The sequence below is a fragment of the Mesoplodon bidens genome (genome assembly GCF_964165515.1).
Source record: "Mesoplodon bidens genome assembly, chromosome: 6".
NCBI classification, from domain to species: domain Eukaryota; kingdom Metazoa; phylum Chordata; class Mammalia; order Artiodactyla; family Ziphiidae; genus Mesoplodon; species Mesoplodon bidens.
In genome coordinates this window covers 13,904,218-13,923,468 of record NC_138162.1, presented here as the reverse complement: position 1 = coordinate 13,923,468, position 19,251 = coordinate 13,904,218, and the positions used below count along the sequence as shown (strand labels likewise).

The following is a 19,251-nucleotide window of genomic DNA, read 5'->3' as shown; positions in this document are numbered from 1 at the left end:
CCCACCAATAAATAAAATGACAGTTTGGGGACCTTTCTGGTTTAGCATGTTATCACTCCTCCCCACCCAAAACCACAACACAGTAAGATGCCTTGATAAACAGCAAAAAAAAAAGCATCGAGGAACACTAGAAACATTTAAAAAAGATTTATTATCTATTTTTCAAAGGAATAATAGGAACAAAAAAGCAAAAGAGACCTTATTAACAAAAGTATTTATTCTTAGTATAGGGAACATAATTTTAAGATTGCATATTACTTGTTTTTCAAAGAATATTTATATCCAAGACTTTGAAAGTCGAATCAGAAGGGAAAAAAAGACCAAAAAAATAAGGGAGTGGGGGGATAGAAAGAATTCAGAAACAATTTGGTTCCATTTTAGTTAAAGTGGATTTTAAAATAAGATGGTGAGTAAGTCCATGAAAATTTTCTGGGAGAAGAACAAAACTTCCATCTTCTTGCAAAGACTAAGGCAGTCAAAGGAATCTGAGAAACATCTGGTTCAATTACGATCAAGTTTGCCTGCTTTCCTGGCTTTACACTGAATTTCAATGTAGAAACACAACAAATGTTGGTGATAAAATTACATTAGACACTCCATGATAATTCTGGTGGGAGGGAAGTCTCTGTTTTGTAAAATACAGATGGAGTCAAATGCCTCAGGAGAAATTTTGGTCAATAAATGGTCCAAACTCTAGAAGAAATCACTCTGCTCCTTCCACTGCTGTTGTGGAAATAGGTTTCACATAGTATGGACCTTCGCTCAGGTAAGTTCTGAGCCTCAAATAATTTGGGTTCCCAAAGATTTCTGCAATTGTCTTAGAATTGGCAAGTGCTTTCACCAGTTCATATTTGGCATCCTTTGAAGCTTTGTCACGCTCTACGGACCGGTCCATCACATATTCTACAAAACCTGGACTGTTAAACATAAGTTTCTGAGCCCAGGGTTGGTTTGCAATGGCCTGAAATAGAAGGGGAAAAGAACACAATTCCTCTGAGCCTTAAGTTAAGTTTGTTAATGGGATGGCACAAACCTTAGAAAGAAATTTGGCAACATGAACCTTAAAAATGTTACATTTTGCCCAAGTAAATTCCCTCCTGAAACTCTAACTTAAGAAAATAATCAAAATATTTAAAAAATCTGTAAACAAAGATGCTCATCACACTGTGAAAGGTACACTATAAATCCCTAATAGTGGGAAGATGAGTTAGTAAATTATGGTATATAGCAATAATAAATAAACATTAAGAATAAAGTTTATAAAGGATAGGTAAATCTGTTATATGAAAAAAGTAGATCCAAATTATACACATGGCATAGTTACAACAGTGGAAAACTCAAGACAAAGACTTGAGAAGAAAAGACTACCCTAAAGAAACTCTCATACATGTGCATAAGAGGATATTTTCGAGAATGTTCATTGTAGCATCATTTGTAATAGATGCTATCTAAATCTTCATTTACTGGAGATTGACACACTGTGGCTATACAATGAAATACTAATGCCTTTCTAATTGCCTCTTTTAATATAGATAAATCTTAAAAACATAACATTAGGGAGAAAAAGGAAATTGCAGAATGATATGAAGAGCACAATACCATTTGCAAAGTTTAAGAATATTTAAAATACTGTAATTTAAGCATATATGCATAGATAGTAAAAGTACAAAATCACGGGTGCACTTGTAAACCCTGAATTCATGAAAGTGATTACATTCAGAGAGGGAGGAAGGGGAATTGGATTGGGCAGAGGTAGCAAGGTATGACTGTATGTTTGAAATATTACACCAATAAATAGATAAATACTAATACCAATACTAAAAGGAAACACCTTAAAGTCATACCAAACAGGTATGACTATGTGCTTTAAAAAATGTCTACTTCTCAATCTTTTCCAAATTTAAAAATAATGAATAAGCAACGTTTATAAAAAATGTTTTTAAAAACCTCACTACTATATTCTAATGTAGAACAAGGCACAATCAAGTTTACAGCCTATGTCTTCCTCTCAAAATGTGTTCTGCAGACCATCAGCTTCAGCATCACCTGTGAACTTGTTAGAAATTCAGGATCTCAGGCTCTATTCCAGAACCAATGAATGAGAATCTACATTTTAACAAGACATTACAGTTTGAGAAACATCAGCCTACTTAACAATAGTTGAGGATGGGTGGGTTGAAATAAAAACAGCTGCCCAAACCAGTAAATCAAAAATTATCTCTACAACTACGGCTAAGTGGAGCATAAGGTAGAAGAGTGGGAAAAAAACAAATAATGAGAATACCAGCACAGGAGCCAAAATGACCATCACAGTGACTACTGACAAGGATGAAACAGTCTAAAAACAACATTCTTGAAGTTGACAGGTATCCTGTATCCTTCAAGACGCAGATCCTGTATCACATCCTGCAGGAAGCCTTCCCACTTTTTAAAAAAATTTTCTTTATTTTTGGCTGCGTTGGGTCTTTGTTGCTGCGCACGGGCTTTCTCTAGTTGCGGCGAGCGGGGGCTACTGTTCGTTGCGGTGTGCAGGCTTCTCACTGTGATGGCTTCTCTTGTTGTGGAGCATGGGCTCTAGGCGCGCAGGCTTCAGTAGTTGCAGCACACGGGCTCAGAAGTTGTGGCTCGTGGGCTCTAGAGCACAGGCCCAGTAGTTATGGCGCACGGGTTTAGTTGCTCCGTGGCATGTGGGATCTTCCCGGACCAGGGCTCAAACCCGTGTCCCCTGCACTGGCAGGCGGATTCTTAACCACTGCGCCACCAGGGAAGTCCAGCCTTCCCTCTCTTGTTGCCCCCCCCTCCTTGTTCCCTCCCTCTCTAGGCCAAGCATACTGCCTGAGATCCCATTATTAAGATTACTAAAGTGATGACTACATTTCTATGAGCCCAGGGAACCACAGCAAGTGCTGAAGCTACAAAGTTAAATCAGCTATGGCTCCTATTTTCAATAAACTCTGTTGAATAGGTCAATAAATAAACATTTTCAACAAAGTGTAATAAACAGAACACAGAGGTATGATCCTTACCACAACTATAATTATACAATTAACTTTATAATTATATTTACTGCTTGAGTCCTTCAGTAGACGATGAGCTACATGAAAGGAAGGTCTTTGTATCTTTTGTTCACTACTTTATCCCCAGAACCTAGCAAAGAAAATAAACTCGACAAATATTTGCTGAATAAATGAATAAATGCAAAGTAGGAAAGCCAGCACTGCTTAACTCAACCTTGTGGGTTTGGGCAAAGCTTGCTGAAGAGACATCTGAGTTAGTCCTTGAAGAATAAATAAGAGATTAACAAGCAAGCTCAGGGAAGAGTGTTGAATGTAGAGCGTACACGAGGGTCCAGAGATATGAAGCAAGCAGTCTGCTATCACTAGAGCTGCCAGTGCCAGAAGTGAATGGCAGGAAATAAGGCTGAGGAAAACTAGGGCTAAGGTAGTAAGGGCTTGCTTGATGGCAGATAAGGAATGCGGAATTAATTGTGATCCCACAGCACCCTCGAACATTTTGCCACAGCACCTAATATCTTTTACTGAAACCATTTGTTTACATATTTGTCTCCCTAATTAGTCTACGCTAATAGTAGAGGGCAGAAACTTCCTATGCACTTGTGCATCCCCAGGGCATGGCAGAGAGACTGGCTCATTGTAAGTACACATGTGTTGAACTGGCAGAGTCCCAGAAGGCATGGAAAAGAAGAGGATGCCTACCGTGAACACTTTTAAGGCAGCACAGTGTAGTTCAAGGAAGGGTTGATTACTGATGCCACGGAAGAGCTCCAGCGGGTCCTGAGATAAAGAAGAAAACCAGGATTCTGTCATCCTCAGGAGGTCATCAGTCTGCTGCTCAGGCTACAAGACAGAAAAGGAAAACCTCAAGACATTAGGAAGCCAGGAAACCTGGGTTCTGATCATACCCTGTCATTAACTAGCTGTGTGAGCTCTGCCAAGTCTGGAGCATTCTTCCCCAACTCAGCCCAGACTTCCCCAGTTTTGTTTCTTTCTTTCTTTTTTTTTTTGCGGTATGCGGGCCTCTCACTGTTGTGGCCTCTCCCGTTGGGGAGCACAGGCTCCAGACGCGCAGGCTCAGCGGCCATGGCTCACAGGCCCAGCTGCTCCGTGGCATGTGGGATCTTCCTGGACCGGGGCACGAACCCATGTCCCCTGCATCGGCAGGCGGACTCTCAACCACTGCGCCACCAGGGAAGCCTTGTCTTGTTTCTTTTTTGATGGGGTTGATTAAGCAATCTCTAGGGTCCTATCCAGTTCTAATACTCTATGATTCCATTTTAACTTTAAAAATGTCACTAGTGATATAATGAGGGTTATCTTCTTTCACTAAGAGTGAGAAAGATGGCATTTATTTGGTCAACATTTATAGTAAGTTAACTAGTATTATACAGATTTATTCTCCCCCAGATATACCACTGTTCTTCATTAATTTCCCAATCTACTTACTGGTAAATAAAAGAGAGATGAAATTGCATCCAAACACCTAATTTTGAGCTCTGTTGAGGCATTCTTTGCTTGATATCCTATTCTCATCAGCAAGCGTTCAAAGCGAGCTCCTTTGAAGAATAACAAGATATTTTTTATTGTGGTAAAATACACATAACATAAAGTTTATCATTTTAACCATTTTTAAGCATACAGCTCAGTACATTCACACTGTTGGGCAACCATCACCACCACCCATCTCCAGAACTTTTTCATCATCTCAAACTGAAACTCTGTACTCATTAATCAACAACTCTCCTTTCCCCCCACCCCCCGTCCCCTGGTAACCACTATTCTATTTTCTGTCTCTGTGAATTTGACTATTCTAGGTACCATGTATAAGTGGAATCATACAATATTTGTCTTTTTGTGTTTGGCTTATTTCACTTAGCACTGTGTCTTCAAGGTTCCCCCATGATGTAGCATGTGTCAGAATTACATTCCTTTTTAAGACTGAATAATATGCCTTTGAATGTATATATCACATTTTGTTTATCCACTCATGCATCAATGAACACTGGGTTGTTTCTACCCTTTTTGGTTATTGTGAATAACGCTGTTAATGAACACAGATGTACAAACATCTATTTAACCCCCTGTTTTCAATTCTTTTGGGTATATACCTAGAAGTGGAATTGCTGGATCATATGGTAATTCTATGTTTAATTTTTTGAGGAACCACCATGTTTCCACAGCAGCTGTACCATTTTACATTCCCACCAGATATGCACAGGGGTTCCAATTTCTCACATCCTGTCAACATTTGTTATTTTCTGTTTTTTTAAAAAATAATAGCCATCCTAATGGGTGTTAAGTGAACAATGAGATTTTTAAAAGTATGCTTTCATATACTATGACTGCTACCAACCTAAACCAATATAAAAATAAACATGTGGTCAGAAACCAAGTGACAGGCCTAAAACACATTCATATGCAATACAGCATATGTAAGTTAAAGTGTAGAGCTCTGGAATCAAAGGACCTGGATTTGAGTAGCAGCTGCCCCACAGTCTGAATGATCTTAGAAAATTTTCTCAACTTCTCTGAGTGTCACCTACCTTATCTGTAAAATGAGAATGACAACAGTATGTTCTTTGCAAGATTGTAAAAGGATCATATGTCATAGGTACAAGCAGTTAGAAAAGTACACATAACCTGGATACTAGCTGTGATAAACATTATATATAATTTTCAACATATATTTCACAAGGGTTTTAACAGTGCTGTACATTTTTTTTTTTTTTTCTTTTTGCGGTATGCGGGCCTCTCACTGTTGTGGCCTCTCCCGCTGCGGAGCACAGGCTCCGGACGCGCAGGCCCAGCGGCCATGGCTCACGGGCCCAGCCGCTCCGCGGCATATGGGATCCTCCCAGACCGGGGCACGAACCCGTATCCCCTGCATCAGCAGGCGGACTCTCAACCACTGCGCCACCAGGGAGGCCCTGCTGTACATTTTTTTGTGTGTAGAATTCATAGTACTTGCAAGATACTCATGGATGTGCCATTAAAGTATCACTCTTAACATAAAATCTTGTAACATATTTCTGTTTCCCTTCCTTGACATATAAATATAAAACAAATGTGTCTTTTCAGTAAATATTCACAACAACCCTGAGAAGTAGTTGTTATACTCTTTTTATACATAAGGAAAGTGAGGCCTAGAGTAGTGAAGTGAGTAAGTGAAGCTCAAAAAGCTAAGTTAGTGTTAGAACTGGGACATGAATCCAGGTCTTTCTGACTCCAGACTATGGCCTTTGTACTATGAATACTATTTAAGAAAGATGTAGAGGGGAAAGAGTGCTTGGTCCAGCCAAGTTAAAAAAAAATTCAGTAATAATTATGAGACTTTTTAGGGATTAGTCCAAGGTCATGGTAAAAAGACTGCCATCTGTAAAAGTAGTTTCTACTATGCAGTTAACATACAAGCAAATGAACTTATATGATGAATTCTTGTCCCCCCCCCCAAAAAAGAGATATCCTTAAGGAAAGCCAAAACAAGTCATACCAACCTGTTTTCTGTAAAACTTGTTTTCCTTCAACATTGGATCCTAGAATTCCAATTGTGTCCACTGCTATACCAATCATGGTGGGGTCTTGACTTTCTGTCATTTCAAAGACTTTTTCCACAAAGACAGGATAACGCTCACAGATCTGCTGAGGACTATCCATGATAGCCAGGTTTCCAAAAAACTTCACAAATCCTGAAGATATTTACAAGAATATATTTTAACAGAAAAAGAAGATAGCATAAATTGTGGGCCCTAGGTTTTCATGGGACAGTAATAAACTTTAGGTCAGAAAGAGGAGAAAGGTTACAGTACTGTGTTGCCTGGAAATCAGACAGACCATAAGGAGATACTGAAGGACCTGTGATGTGTGGTCCTGACGGAATAGAAATCTCAGGGTGTCAACGGAGCTGGGTCCGAATACTGAAGCATTGTCATATGCAAGAGGGAGAATAAAGAACAAGGACCAGCAGATACAAATTATAGGAAGGCAAGTTTGGAGTCATTATCAGGAAGAAATTTTTAAACAGAGATGTTCATCGACGAAATAAGCGAGGCTATCTAAAATTAATTTCCAATTTCTGGAAGTGCTCAAGAAAAACGAATCAACCAAGTCCTACAACAGAATGGCTAGAATAATTCTATATTAGATAAAGATTCCAACTCAAGATTTGATGAATCGGTGAAATATACTGTAAGTATCATTACTAGTAGTTTTATTATGGTTCTTTTGGCTAAGGTTCAAGGGAAACAGCCTAATGCTCTAAACAGCAATATTTCCAGAAAATTAGACTCAACAGTGCATGGCTCTCAAAGCAATAGATTCCACTTCATTAAGGAGCTATGGGTATCATCTTAAGGGAATGAGCTCTACAGAAAACAATCCCTGGCCTCCCCTGTCAGAAATAACTCTGAAACAAAACATACACTGTCATTTCCACAAGTGTCAGTATTTCTTACCTGGCAAATAGAAGCTAGAGAAAGGGTCTGAATCTGCCCCAACAATTATATTAGAAATCTGGTCAATTACTCCTTCTTGAGCGAGGTACTGTCGTCCATGATGAGTATATGCCAGTGATGTCACCATTTCTATACAGGTGGCTCTGTAATGCCAAGATTTTGCATATGATTAGTATAGTTTATAAACTGTTTTCATATAGGTTATTTTATTTAATTCTTCCCACCAAGTGTGAAAGGTGACTGATCCTGGCTCTACTTTTCAGATCAGGACACAAGGATGAGAAAATTGTAACTTGTCCAGAATCACATTGTTTTTACAAGGCAGTTAAGACTTAAATCATGACCTTCTGATTTGAGGCCCATTATTGTTTCCATTAAAACACAACTACCTCTTCAAAGAGTTTTTCAACCTTTGTTTTATTTTGAAATGTCAAACATGAATATTTTCTCACAAAATTATAATGCCTTTACCACATATTTAAAAAATGATTCTTTGGTATCATCTAAAGCCTACCCATGACCAAATTTCCTCAATTAACTAAAAAAAGTATTTTTATAGTTGATCCTAAGGTATTTTAACTGACTATTTGCAAGGTTGTTTCCTATGTCACAAAGTCTGATACTAAGTTAAAGAAATTTAACAAAATAATTTCCTTATTAGGAAGGCTTTGAAACAATGTAACTCAAATGCTCTGAAACAGTATGACTGAGGACTGGTTTATGCATGTGAGTTCAACAAATTCAATCACATTTAAAGAACACAGGACAATCAGAAAATCATTTAAGATAAGGAAAGCAAAGTCCTGTGTACACAAAGGTAACTATAGTGCTCTTATAACAGCAAAATACTTGAACCAAGTATTCAACAGTGGGGATGTGTTAGTAAATTGTGGAATATCCAAGGAAACACTCGGCAGATATTCAAGGGGACTTAAGGAATAGGGGCTGGGAGTAAAGAGACTGGAATTAACATTTTTTTGAGAGCCTGTATCGGCCATTGTACTGGTCTCTATGGTCAATTCACTTAATCCTCATATTATCTTCTTTACACAATTGTCATTGTTCCATTTAAGAGATAAGGAAACTCAGGTGCAGACAGGTTACAATAATTTGTCTAAGGTCAAACAGCTACTAAGTAGTAGAGATGCATGTAAGCCCAATTCTCACTCATTTTCAAAAGTCCATGTTTCTTCTATCATGCCATAGTGCTATTATTTAAAGACATCAAAAAACATGCATGTTGGGAATTCTCTGGCAGTCTAGTGGTTAAGAGTCGGCACTTTCACTGCTGAGGGCCTGAGTTCAATCCCTTGTTGGGGAACTATGTTCCCATAAACCACACGGCATGGCCAAAAAAAAAAGAAAAAATTCTCTCTCTCTCTCTTTCTCTCTCTATATATAAAATGTGCATGTTAACACATTAAGTAACACGAAATGACAGTTACCATGTGATTGGCAACTTTTAAACAGCACACATGCCTAAGGACAGGGAACACTGTTGTTCAAAAGTAGCTGAATTGTCATGCTAAGTTCCGGTATGTTGTCACCATGTAAGTTGAGCAATTTTCAAAAAGCCCCTTCTTCAGGACATAATCAGTCATAAGATTGCAACCTGAGCATAGGCTCCACTAGGGGAGATCACACTAAGTTCCGAGATTGTCTCCTGGCACCCCAAGAAAGGACATTTTGCTTTAAGAACTCTCTCCGTCAACATACCTTACTAACACATCCTCACCGGTCAGCTCTCGGAGAAGCTGCGTTACCAATCCACTGGTGGTACAGTAGTTTAAAGATTCTGGTGACACAGAAGATATCTCCACAATTAGCTGAAAGAAAACAGAAAAAGCAGAAAGGTCAAAATAGCCCCAAACTTGTTAGATGGCATTTTAAGCTAAATGCAGGACTAGGAAGTATATTACATACTATTATATACTAGTATAAATTATATACTTAATATAATTGAATTTTTAAAAATCCATTATTTGTCTCCACAAGCAGGAAAACTTCATTGAACACACAAGAAATTACTCTGGCACAGAAACACTCACCCAGATATACCTGGGTATATCTGCCCTTTTTAAAAAAGAAACCATCGGGCTTCCCTGGTGGCGCAGTGGTTGGGAGTCCGCCTGCCGATGCAGGGGACACGGGTTCGTGCCCCGGTCCGGGAGGATCCCACATGCCGCGAAGCGGCTGGGCCTGTGGGCCATGGCTGCTGGGCCTGCGCGTCCGGAGCCTGTGCTCCGCAACGGGAGAGGCCACAACAGTGAGAGACCCGCGTACCGCAAAATAAATAAATAAATTAATTAAAAAAAAAAAAAAAAAAAGAAACCATCAATCGGGACAAAAGCCCCTATCAACAACAACGAACAGATTGTAAAAATCATCCATTCATTCATTCTATCAGTCGGCCATTCACTTACTCGTTCAACAAGTATGTTCTGAGGGCTTACTGAGAGATCTAGGACACCAAGTATTTTAAGCAGAGGAACGATAGAATCAGATTTCGATTTTTAAAAGATCATTCTGACTACATGTGGCGATAGACTAGTGGTGACAAAAATGGGAGTAGACCAGTTTGGATGCAAATACAGTTGTCCAGGTGAGAGATACTGGTAGCTTAGACTAGGGTGGTGGTGGCTATAGCAAAGCAGAGAAATGCAGGAGTTTACGTAAAACTGACACAACGTGATGACTGAGTGGATACACGGCAGGGAGGACACGGCCTCACAGAGAATAAGCTGGCGGTCCAACAGCCAGCCACATGGACTGGGAGACGGGGCCAGTTTGTTGCTGCTGTTTTTATTAGGGGCATGAGGTGGATGGAGAAGATCAGGAGTTTGGTTTGAACATGAGCATAAGGGCCCTAGCTTGCCTTCACAAACTCCAGCGATTAAAGGTTCAATAGAGGCTAAGGAGCCAGGAGACCAAGAAGAAACAGCTACAGAAGCAGAAGGAAAATCAAGATTGCATTATATTAACAATACAAAGTAAGACATTGTTCTGAAGAGGGAATCAGACTGTAAACGGTTCTGTTTTGAATATACAATCTATTAATTGCATGGCCTTGGGTCAATGACTCCATCAACAGCGAGATTAATGATAATGAAGTATCAGGTTTACTGTGAGAATTGAAGAGAATATATATGAGAGGATTTAGCACACTGCTCAGTACAAAGCTTCTTCTTACTACCACTTCACTAATTTTTTCAAAGTCTAATTTCAATGGTATCTCCTCTATTATAGTACTCAGAGTGCAGTGTAAATATTTTTTATATGACTGTCTCACACACTAGGCTGGGAGTTCATCCCTACATCCCGAGCACCTGGTATATATAGGGCCTAACATAGACTATATACTCAATAAATACATGTTAAATGAGCCACCTCGCCTTCTGATGTAAGCCTTGATACATTCTGAATTATAGGCACCAGAAAGGATGCTTTTAGTCTTACCTCATACACCCTGTATCGAACAATGTCATTTGTTTCCATTACACTTTTCAAATCATCCAGCAGATTACTTTCAAATAAAGCCTCCAGTCCAGCCTGGGTCAGTGATATTCTTGACAGGGATGTAATGGCCTTATAAGGAAAGAAAATATCTCTTAAGTCATAAAAATACCAAACTGTACTTTCTACTTCATAAGATTTATATGAAAATTAGTGTATGGAACGCAGCTTACCCAAGGAGCATTCACTACATTTTAGCTATAATTACTTATAACTGGAAAAAATACATAGTATTCCCAACAGAAAATAGAAAAAGCTTCTTATCAAGCAACCCAATGTAAGCTCTATGATGGTTAATTTAGAAATGTGCATTCTAGAAAATAAAAGGGGTTTACTAGTTTTATTTTGATGCCACTTATTTATTTCATACCATCGATATGAGGCTGCAAATTCAATTACGCAAATCATTCATTCTAAACCTCCACCTCTCAATCCAGAAGGCCTTTCTCTGTCATTTAGGACATTAATGTCTCTGCATGTTTAGGCTGATGGTTGTAGCTGACTCACCGCTTTAGCTACAGATAGGTTCTCTCCACCAATACAATAAACGATTTGTTTTAATAATTCAGCATTATTTAGAATCTCAGTAACAGCATCAGAATTTTCAATAATTCTTCCAACCTGAAGGGAAAAAAACAATCAGAAATACTCTTCCAAGGTAGGGCAACATGGAAACACATGATGGTCAAATTTCCTTAGTGTGCAGTTATTTTAGGAGTTACTAACTACAGCTATGAGTCATTAAATTCCAAATAACCCAAATTCATTAAAGCCAAACACACAGATGGTATAGTCACATCTTTGAAAAGAAAGAAAAAACAAAACAAAACAGGTGAGTTAAGACTTGAGACACCTCAGTGAGTGAAAACAATACAAATCTTAGTTCTACCAACTTTCAGTTCTTGATCTTGAGCAAATCAAATAACTTTTTTTGAGCCTAATTTTTTGTCTGTAAAATGGGAATACAATACTTAACTGCAGGATAGTAATAAAGATTAAATGAAACTAAATAGGTAAAGCACCTCCTACGGAGTTTTGCACATAAATGGTCGATGGATAAATCGATCCTTTCTCCTTTTCTTGAATAAATACTTCAGAGAAGAAAAGAAAAAACAGTAGTTGAACATCTAGTGGATAACTAACTGCTCAGCTTCTATTCCTTCAAGATAATCCTTGGCAGCAGCTCTTGACCCGAACACTAGCATGTTTGGTTACCGGGGTGGTTAGAGTTACTGTCTCAATTTGTTGGTATAGTGACCTTTATAACAGTACTTCACTCATGCCACTATAATAAGACTTACCATGGCAATCTTTTTCTCTAGACTAGGGGCTCCTTGGAGGGAAGAAACGGGCTTTATTTATCTTGGTAGCTCTAACAGCATATGGCACAATGCCTGATAAAAGGAACTCAGTATTTGATGACTAACTGATTCAGATGGTACTCAGTGGAACTTCTTACTTTAGCTTGTATCTGCCGGTTATAGTTAGCTACGCACACTGGAATAGACTAGATACTCCCTACAGAGAGAGCACGTGTTTTCTTCACCTCTCTGTCTCTGGCTCCCAGCATACACCCTGGCTCAGGGCAGGTGGTCACTAAATGTTGATTCCCTTATTATGTGCTAGTAAAATTTCATACCTGGGACAGAGTGAGGATTTTTACAGAATCATTGGGGTGAGTCAGTCCCCTCTGCAGGTCAACCCTGAGGTTCCGGGCCACGTGAACTGGCTCCAAAGCTTGCAGCAATCTCTCCAGGATGGATACACACAAAGTAGTCTGTTCCCTAAAACAGACACCACAGATCTCATCAATTCATGTCCTACCAGGTAGGAAGCAACAACCTAATATCTGACACCTAGCTTAAAATGAGGCTCTCCTCCACATAGACTTCCCTTTGAAACACCAGCTTCTACTAGTTTATTCAAATTTACCTAGTACCGGGCTTCCCTGGTGGCACAGTAGTTAAGAATCTGCCTGCCAGTGCAGGGGACATGGGTTTGAGCTCTGGTCTGGGAAGATCCCATGTGCCATGGAGCAACTAAGCCCATGTGCCACAACTACTGAGCCTGTGCTCTAGAGCCCATGAGCCACAACTACTGAAGCCCACGAGCCACAACTACTGAAGCCCACGAGCCACAACTACTGAAGCCCACGTGCCACAACTACTGAAGCCCTCATGCCTAGAGCCCGTGCTCCACAACAAGAAGCCCCCGCACTGCAATGAAGAGTAGCCCCCACCCACCACAACTAGAGAAAGCCTGTGTGTAGCAATGAAGACCCAATGCAGCCATAAGTAAATAAATAAAACAAAACTAAACAAAAAACAAACTAACCTAATACCTATTATGTGCCATGCCTGTGCCAGGATAATACATATAAGACATATTCTCTAAGGATAAGATATATTCTCTAATCTCAAGGAGCTCAGTTTAATGGATGACACAGAAAAATAAAAAGGCAACTATAATCCAAGTAGATAAATGCTATAGGTTAGGTCTGGAAGCTGAGGGAGCTCAGAAAAGAACACAGGGTTCGGCGAAGGCCTCCCAGAGGGTAACACCTGAGCTAAAATGTGGGATTTATCTAAGAGAAGAGAGGGGTTCCGGGTAGAGGGGGTAGTCGCACATAAAAGACACAGAGGAATGAGACTGTTATGCATTCAAGGAACCACAAGTCGCTTGGTATGATGGGGTGGGGAGAAGGATGAATGACAAGAAATGAGACAAGAAAGATGCACAGAAGCTGGATTCTGATAGGTCTTTTATGTCCTGCTATGGAATTTAGCCTCTTCCCAGAAGGCAATGGAAAGCCATGAAGTGGTTTTAAAGCAGAGAAGGAACACAATGAGCTCTGACTTACAGAAATCACTCCGCATCAGTTTTAGAGAAAGAATTTTCAGTTAAAAGGTAGTTGATGGTGAGACGTGATGAAGGAGCAAAACAGGGAAGTAGCAGTGGGAATGTAGAAGAGGGAAAAGATTCAAGACCTATTAAGGAGGCAAATTAAGCAGAACTTGATGACTACCAGATGTAGATACAGAGGCGTTTCACTAATAACTTCCTTGTCTCTTAATAGGCAGTACAAATAAACGGGCACTCATATATTGCTAATAGGAGTATACGGTTAAATTGGTGCCTTCCTAAAAGGTGATTAAGCAGTACATAGCAATACACAGCAAATGAACATATCCTTTTAACTTAGCGATTGCACTTTGCACAATCGAGGGTAAGGGAGTAATTAAGAATGTTTTTATACCCAAGATAAATGAAAACATGTCCACACAAAAATTTGTATGCCAATTTTTCATAGCAGTGGAAAAACCCCAAATGTCCATCAATTAATGAATGCTTAAGTGTGTAGATTCACTTAATGGAATATTATTCAACCATGAAAAAGGAATGAAGTACTAATACATGGTACAATGTGGATGAACCTTGAAAATATTATGCTAAGTGAAAAAAGCCAGACACAAAAGGCTTCCTTTTGATGTGATTATTTCGTTTACATGAAATGTCCAGAACAGACAAATCCATAGAGACAGAAAGCAGATTCCTGGTTGCCAGGGGATAAGGGAGAGATGAGAAGGGGAATGGGAGTGATTGCTAATAGGTATAGGTTTCTTTTCTTTTTTAAAGAAATGTAATTGTCTATGCTATAAAGTTCACCATTTTAACCATTTTTCAATGTATAGTTCTGTGGCATTAAATACAGTCACATTGTTGTGCAACCATCACCACCATCCATCTCCTGAACATTTTCATCTTCCCAAACTGAAACTCTGTATTCATTAAACACAACTCATTTTCCCCTCCCCTTGGCCCCTGGCAACCACCATTCCACTTTCTGTCTCTATGAATTTGACTACTCTAAGTACCTCATATAAGTGGAATCATACAATATTTACCTACCGTTTTGTATCTGGTTTATTTCACTTAATATGTCTTCAGGGGCTTCCCTGGTGGCACAGTGGCTAAGAATCCGCCTGCCGATGCAGGGGACACAGGTTCGTGCCCTGGTCCAGGAAGATCCCACACGCTGCGGAGCAACTAAGCCCGTGCGCCACAACTACTGAGCCTGCGCTCTAGAGCCTGCGAGCCACAATTACTGAGCCCGCGTGCCTAGAGCCCATGCTCCACAACGACAGAAGCCACCACAATGAGAAGCTTGCACACCGCAACGAAGGGTAGCTCCCACTCGCTGCAACTGAAGAAAGCCTGTGCGCGGCAACAAAGACCCAACACAGCCAAATAAAGAAGGAAAGAAAATAAAGAAATAGAAAAAAAATTTTTAAATGTCTTCAAAGTTCATCCATGTGTCAGAATTCTCTTCCTTTTTAAGGCTGAATAATATTCCATTGTGTATATGTGTATACCATATTTTGTTTATCCATTCATCCATTGATGGACACTTGGGTTGCTTCAATGTTTCTGTTTGTTTGTTTTAGCCATTCTAGTAGGTGTGCAGTAGAATCTCAGTGTGATTTTAATTTACATTTCCCTAATGACTAATGATGTTGAGTATCTTTTCATTTGCTGATTTGTTATCCACACATCTTGTTCAAATATTCTGCCCATTTTAAAACTGGGTTCTTCTTATGTGTTTTGAGAGTTCTTTATGTATTCTGAATACAAGTCCTTTATCAGATATATTCTTTGCAAAGACTTTGCTCCATTTGTGACTCGCCTTTTCATTCTCTTAACTGTGACCTCTGAAGAGCAGAATGTTTAATTTTGATGAAGTCCAATTTATGAATTTGTTCTCCTATGGATCATTCTTTTGGTGTCACATTAAAGAAATTTTTGTTTAAGCCAAGGTCACAAAATTTTTTTTCTATGTTTTCTTCTAGAAGTTTTAGTTTTAGGTTTTATATTTAAGCTTATAATCCACTCTCATACACTTCTGGTAGGAATGTAAAATGATATAATCACTTTGGAAAACAGTTTGGCAGTTTTTTCAAAGTTAAACATACACCTACCATATGATCCAGTCATTCCACTCCTAGGTATTTACTCAAAGAGAAAAGAAAAAAAATGTGTCTATGTAAAGACTTGTACACAAATGTTCATAGCAGTGTTATTGTAATATACCCACACGGAGATAACGCAAATGTCCATCAACAGGTGGTTCATAAACAAACTGTGATTCATCTATACAATGGAGAACTACTCAGAAATAAAAAGGAATCAAGTATTCATTCACACCACATGGATAAATTTTAAAATAACTGCCAAGTGAAAGAAAGCAAACAAAAGAGTACATGCTGTATGACACCACTTATATGAAACTCTTGAAAAAAAAATGGCAAACTCATCTATAGAGACATTTTTGCTACCTTGATTGTAGTGATGGTTTCATGAGTATATACATGTCAAAACTTGTCAAACTGCATATTTTATTATGTGCAGTTTATTTTAGGTAAATTATATCTCAATAAAGCTTTTTTTTTTTTTTAAAGCAATGGTAGATTAAACTGTATATTGCACAGATTTAAGGTCACATGTGGCCCTTCGGTACCAAGAAGCCAAAGAATTAATAATGTACAATCAGTCTTGCTTGCCTTCCATGTTGTAAAGCAGTGATCTTAGGACTTACTTTCTCTCACAAAAACTCTGGTCAAGATTCTAGGTTTATGGACTTCCCTGGTGGCGCAGTGGCTAAGAATCTGCCTGTCAATGCAGGGGACATGGGTTCGAGCCCTGGTCCGGGAAGATCCCACATGCCACGGAGCAACTAAGCCCATGAGACACAACTACTGAGCCCACATGCCGCAACTACTGAAGCCTGCACACCTAGAACCCGTGCTCTGCAACAAGAGAAGCCACCGCAACTAGAAGCCCGCACACCGCAACTAAGAGTAGTCCCTGCTCGCCGCAATTAGAGAGAAAGCCCGTGCACAGTAACGAAGACCCAGTGCAGCCAAAAATAAATAAATAAATTTATCTTTAAAAAAATGATTCTAGGTTTACATCTATCCGAAAAGATCTCGAACCAATATATAGTGCAGGAAAACAGCCATATATCTAGAGACTGCTAATCCACTATCCAGAGAATTATTCCCACAAATTGCAATTGGTGTCTACAATGTACTAAGTTCTGAATTACCTTGTCTTTAAATTTCCATTAAAATTGTTTCCTAGAGAGCTGCTCCTTTATTCAGCAAACCATGACCCCACAGACCTTATTCTTCAAACTCCCCTTCATTTCAGTTCCTAGTGCATGTCTGGTGTTAACTTATAGATCACTGAAAGTCTCTTCATCTATAATATGAAGTGGTTGGACTAGGTGGGCTCTCTAAAATTTATGAGTTTAATCTTTTATTTGGCATATATTGTATTATGTGCTGCACCCTAAGAGGGATGCAGAGATGAATTCTTCAAAGAATTTACAAACTAGACAGAAACACACATGGAATTACAACATAAGGCAATAGTGTCAAGTATTATTAAGAGAAGTAATGATAATGTCCTTCAGGAGATCTAAGGCCAGTCACTTGTAACTGGAGTGACCAAGAAAGACTTTTTGGAGGGGGTGGCACTTCACCTGGGCCTTAAAAGATGGACAGATTTGGAGGGGAAGGCATTTCAGTTAGAAGGACTGGCATGAACAAAGTTAGGAAAGTGCCAAGTCATGCTCAAGGGAAAGTAATGCCACTTGGTAGCTGGAGCAGATGAAATATGTGTAGAGTGGAAAAAGATGAGGCTGGAAAAGTAGGATGGAAATATATTGTAAAGGTCCAAGTGCCAGACTAACAAGTCATGATTTTACACTGGAGGCAATGGGAAACCATGGCAAAGATGTGAGCCAAATATCCTGAGGAGTTCTCTGTGGTTGCAACGTGGGAAGAACACACTAGACAAGGAAACTCAGAGGTAATGAGAAGTCAGACTAATGCAACAGACCTAGCGAGAGGGAGAAAATGAGGGCCTGAATTAAAATGGACAAGTAGAGATTTCATAGGCAGACCTGAATAATGTTAATTAACAGAATTAATGAAGGGAGAACACATATGAAAAAGGGAGGATTCTTAGAAGGTCAGAGCCAAGAAAGCCCTCTGAAATCATCCAGTGTTGATTCAGTGATTCATTATCTTTTCAAGAAGAAAGGTCACTTTTAAATTTCTGGATCACAAACATTTAAAAAGTCTTTTAAGTTATCAGATGATCAAATACAAAGTGTTTTTAAATCAAATACTACAGATGTACATAAAAAGTAAAAGTTGCCATCCTACCATTCTAAGTCCCACTACCATATTAATAGTTTCTGATGTATCTTTCAGCTATTCCAAAAGCTACACTGGCCTGTGTTCAAGTGGGTGTGGGGGGTGGTAATCCTTTTTAAAAATTACGCATAACGGGATTACAAACTCCTACAATTTTCTTCTTTCATTCAGCAACATATATTAGAGATCTTTCTATGTCCACATATATAGATCTACCTCAATTTTCCTAATAGCTGCATAGTATTACAGTCGCGTCATAATTTAAGAATCCCCTTTTAATAGATATTCAGGTGGTTCCTAGTTTTTTTGTTTGGTTTGGTTTGGTTTTTTGCTGCCTCCTTCTGTTATGAATATTCCTGTATATACAGTACATTTTGTGTGTGAGTATACCTGCATGTTAAATTTCTGTAACAGGGAATTACTGGATCAAAGGTATGCGAATTTAAAATATCGATGGATCCTTCCAAATTGCCAGGATAGGACCCCTTCTTAAGAGGTGGGAAAAAGTCAAGGACTTGGATACGTGATTGTGGAGTCCTCCCCGTAGGTGGGCAACCTTGCTTTCCTCCTCCTATTTCAAGGATGAAGGCAGTGAGGCCAGGCGACGGCCACCTCAGAGCCTGGGCTTGAACCCCGTCTCTCGCCTCTCAGCCCAGGATCCTTCCCTCTCTGAAATTTCAGCGATATTCAACCTTCACTGCGACTGGGAAAAGCCTCCCCCGTCACCACCACCCCCATCCCCGTCTCCATACTTGGGGGTGTCGCTCTCCCCCGCTCAAGCTGCGGGGTCATCTCACCGATGGTTCTCGTTGAGCAGGGAGAAAAGCGGGCCAAGGTGCAGTTCCGCCGCTTGCTCGCGGAGCTCGCTGAGAGGCACCGACTGCAGCACCGACTGCAGAGCGCGCAGCTCCTCCAGCGGCGCTTCCAGCCGAGACACCTCCCTCAGCAGCGACAGCACCTGGGCCGCCATGACGCCCCCTCCCGCCGGGGATCCCCAGTCAACCCTCCCAGCTCCCGGCTCCCGGCGCGCTTTTCCAAGCCTCGCGAGAT

At 39.7% G+C, this 19,251-nt stretch overlaps 1 protein-coding gene across 1 annotated transcript; it reads right to left on the bottom strand.

Moving 5' to 3' along the window:
* Positions 1 to 141: 141 nt before the first annotated feature.
* On the bottom strand, positions 142 to 19,239 carry PSMD5 (proteasome 26S subunit, non-ATPase 5). Its single transcript, XM_081236152.1, has 10 exons — positions 18,999 to 19,239; positions 12,621 to 12,765; positions 11,489 to 11,602; positions 10,925 to 11,053; positions 9,185 to 9,294; positions 7,469 to 7,611; positions 6,512 to 6,703; positions 4,464 to 4,573; positions 3,717 to 3,857; positions 142 to 961 (listed from the first exon to the last, which is right to left on the bottom strand). The coding sequence occupies exons 1-10, from the start codon at positions 19,169 to 19,171 to the stop codon at positions 704 to 706; spliced, it is 1,515 nt and encodes a 504-aa protein (XP_081092278.1). The 5' UTR covers positions 19,172 to 19,239; the 3' UTR covers positions 142 to 703.
* Positions 19,240 to 19,251: the final 12 nt, after the last annotated feature.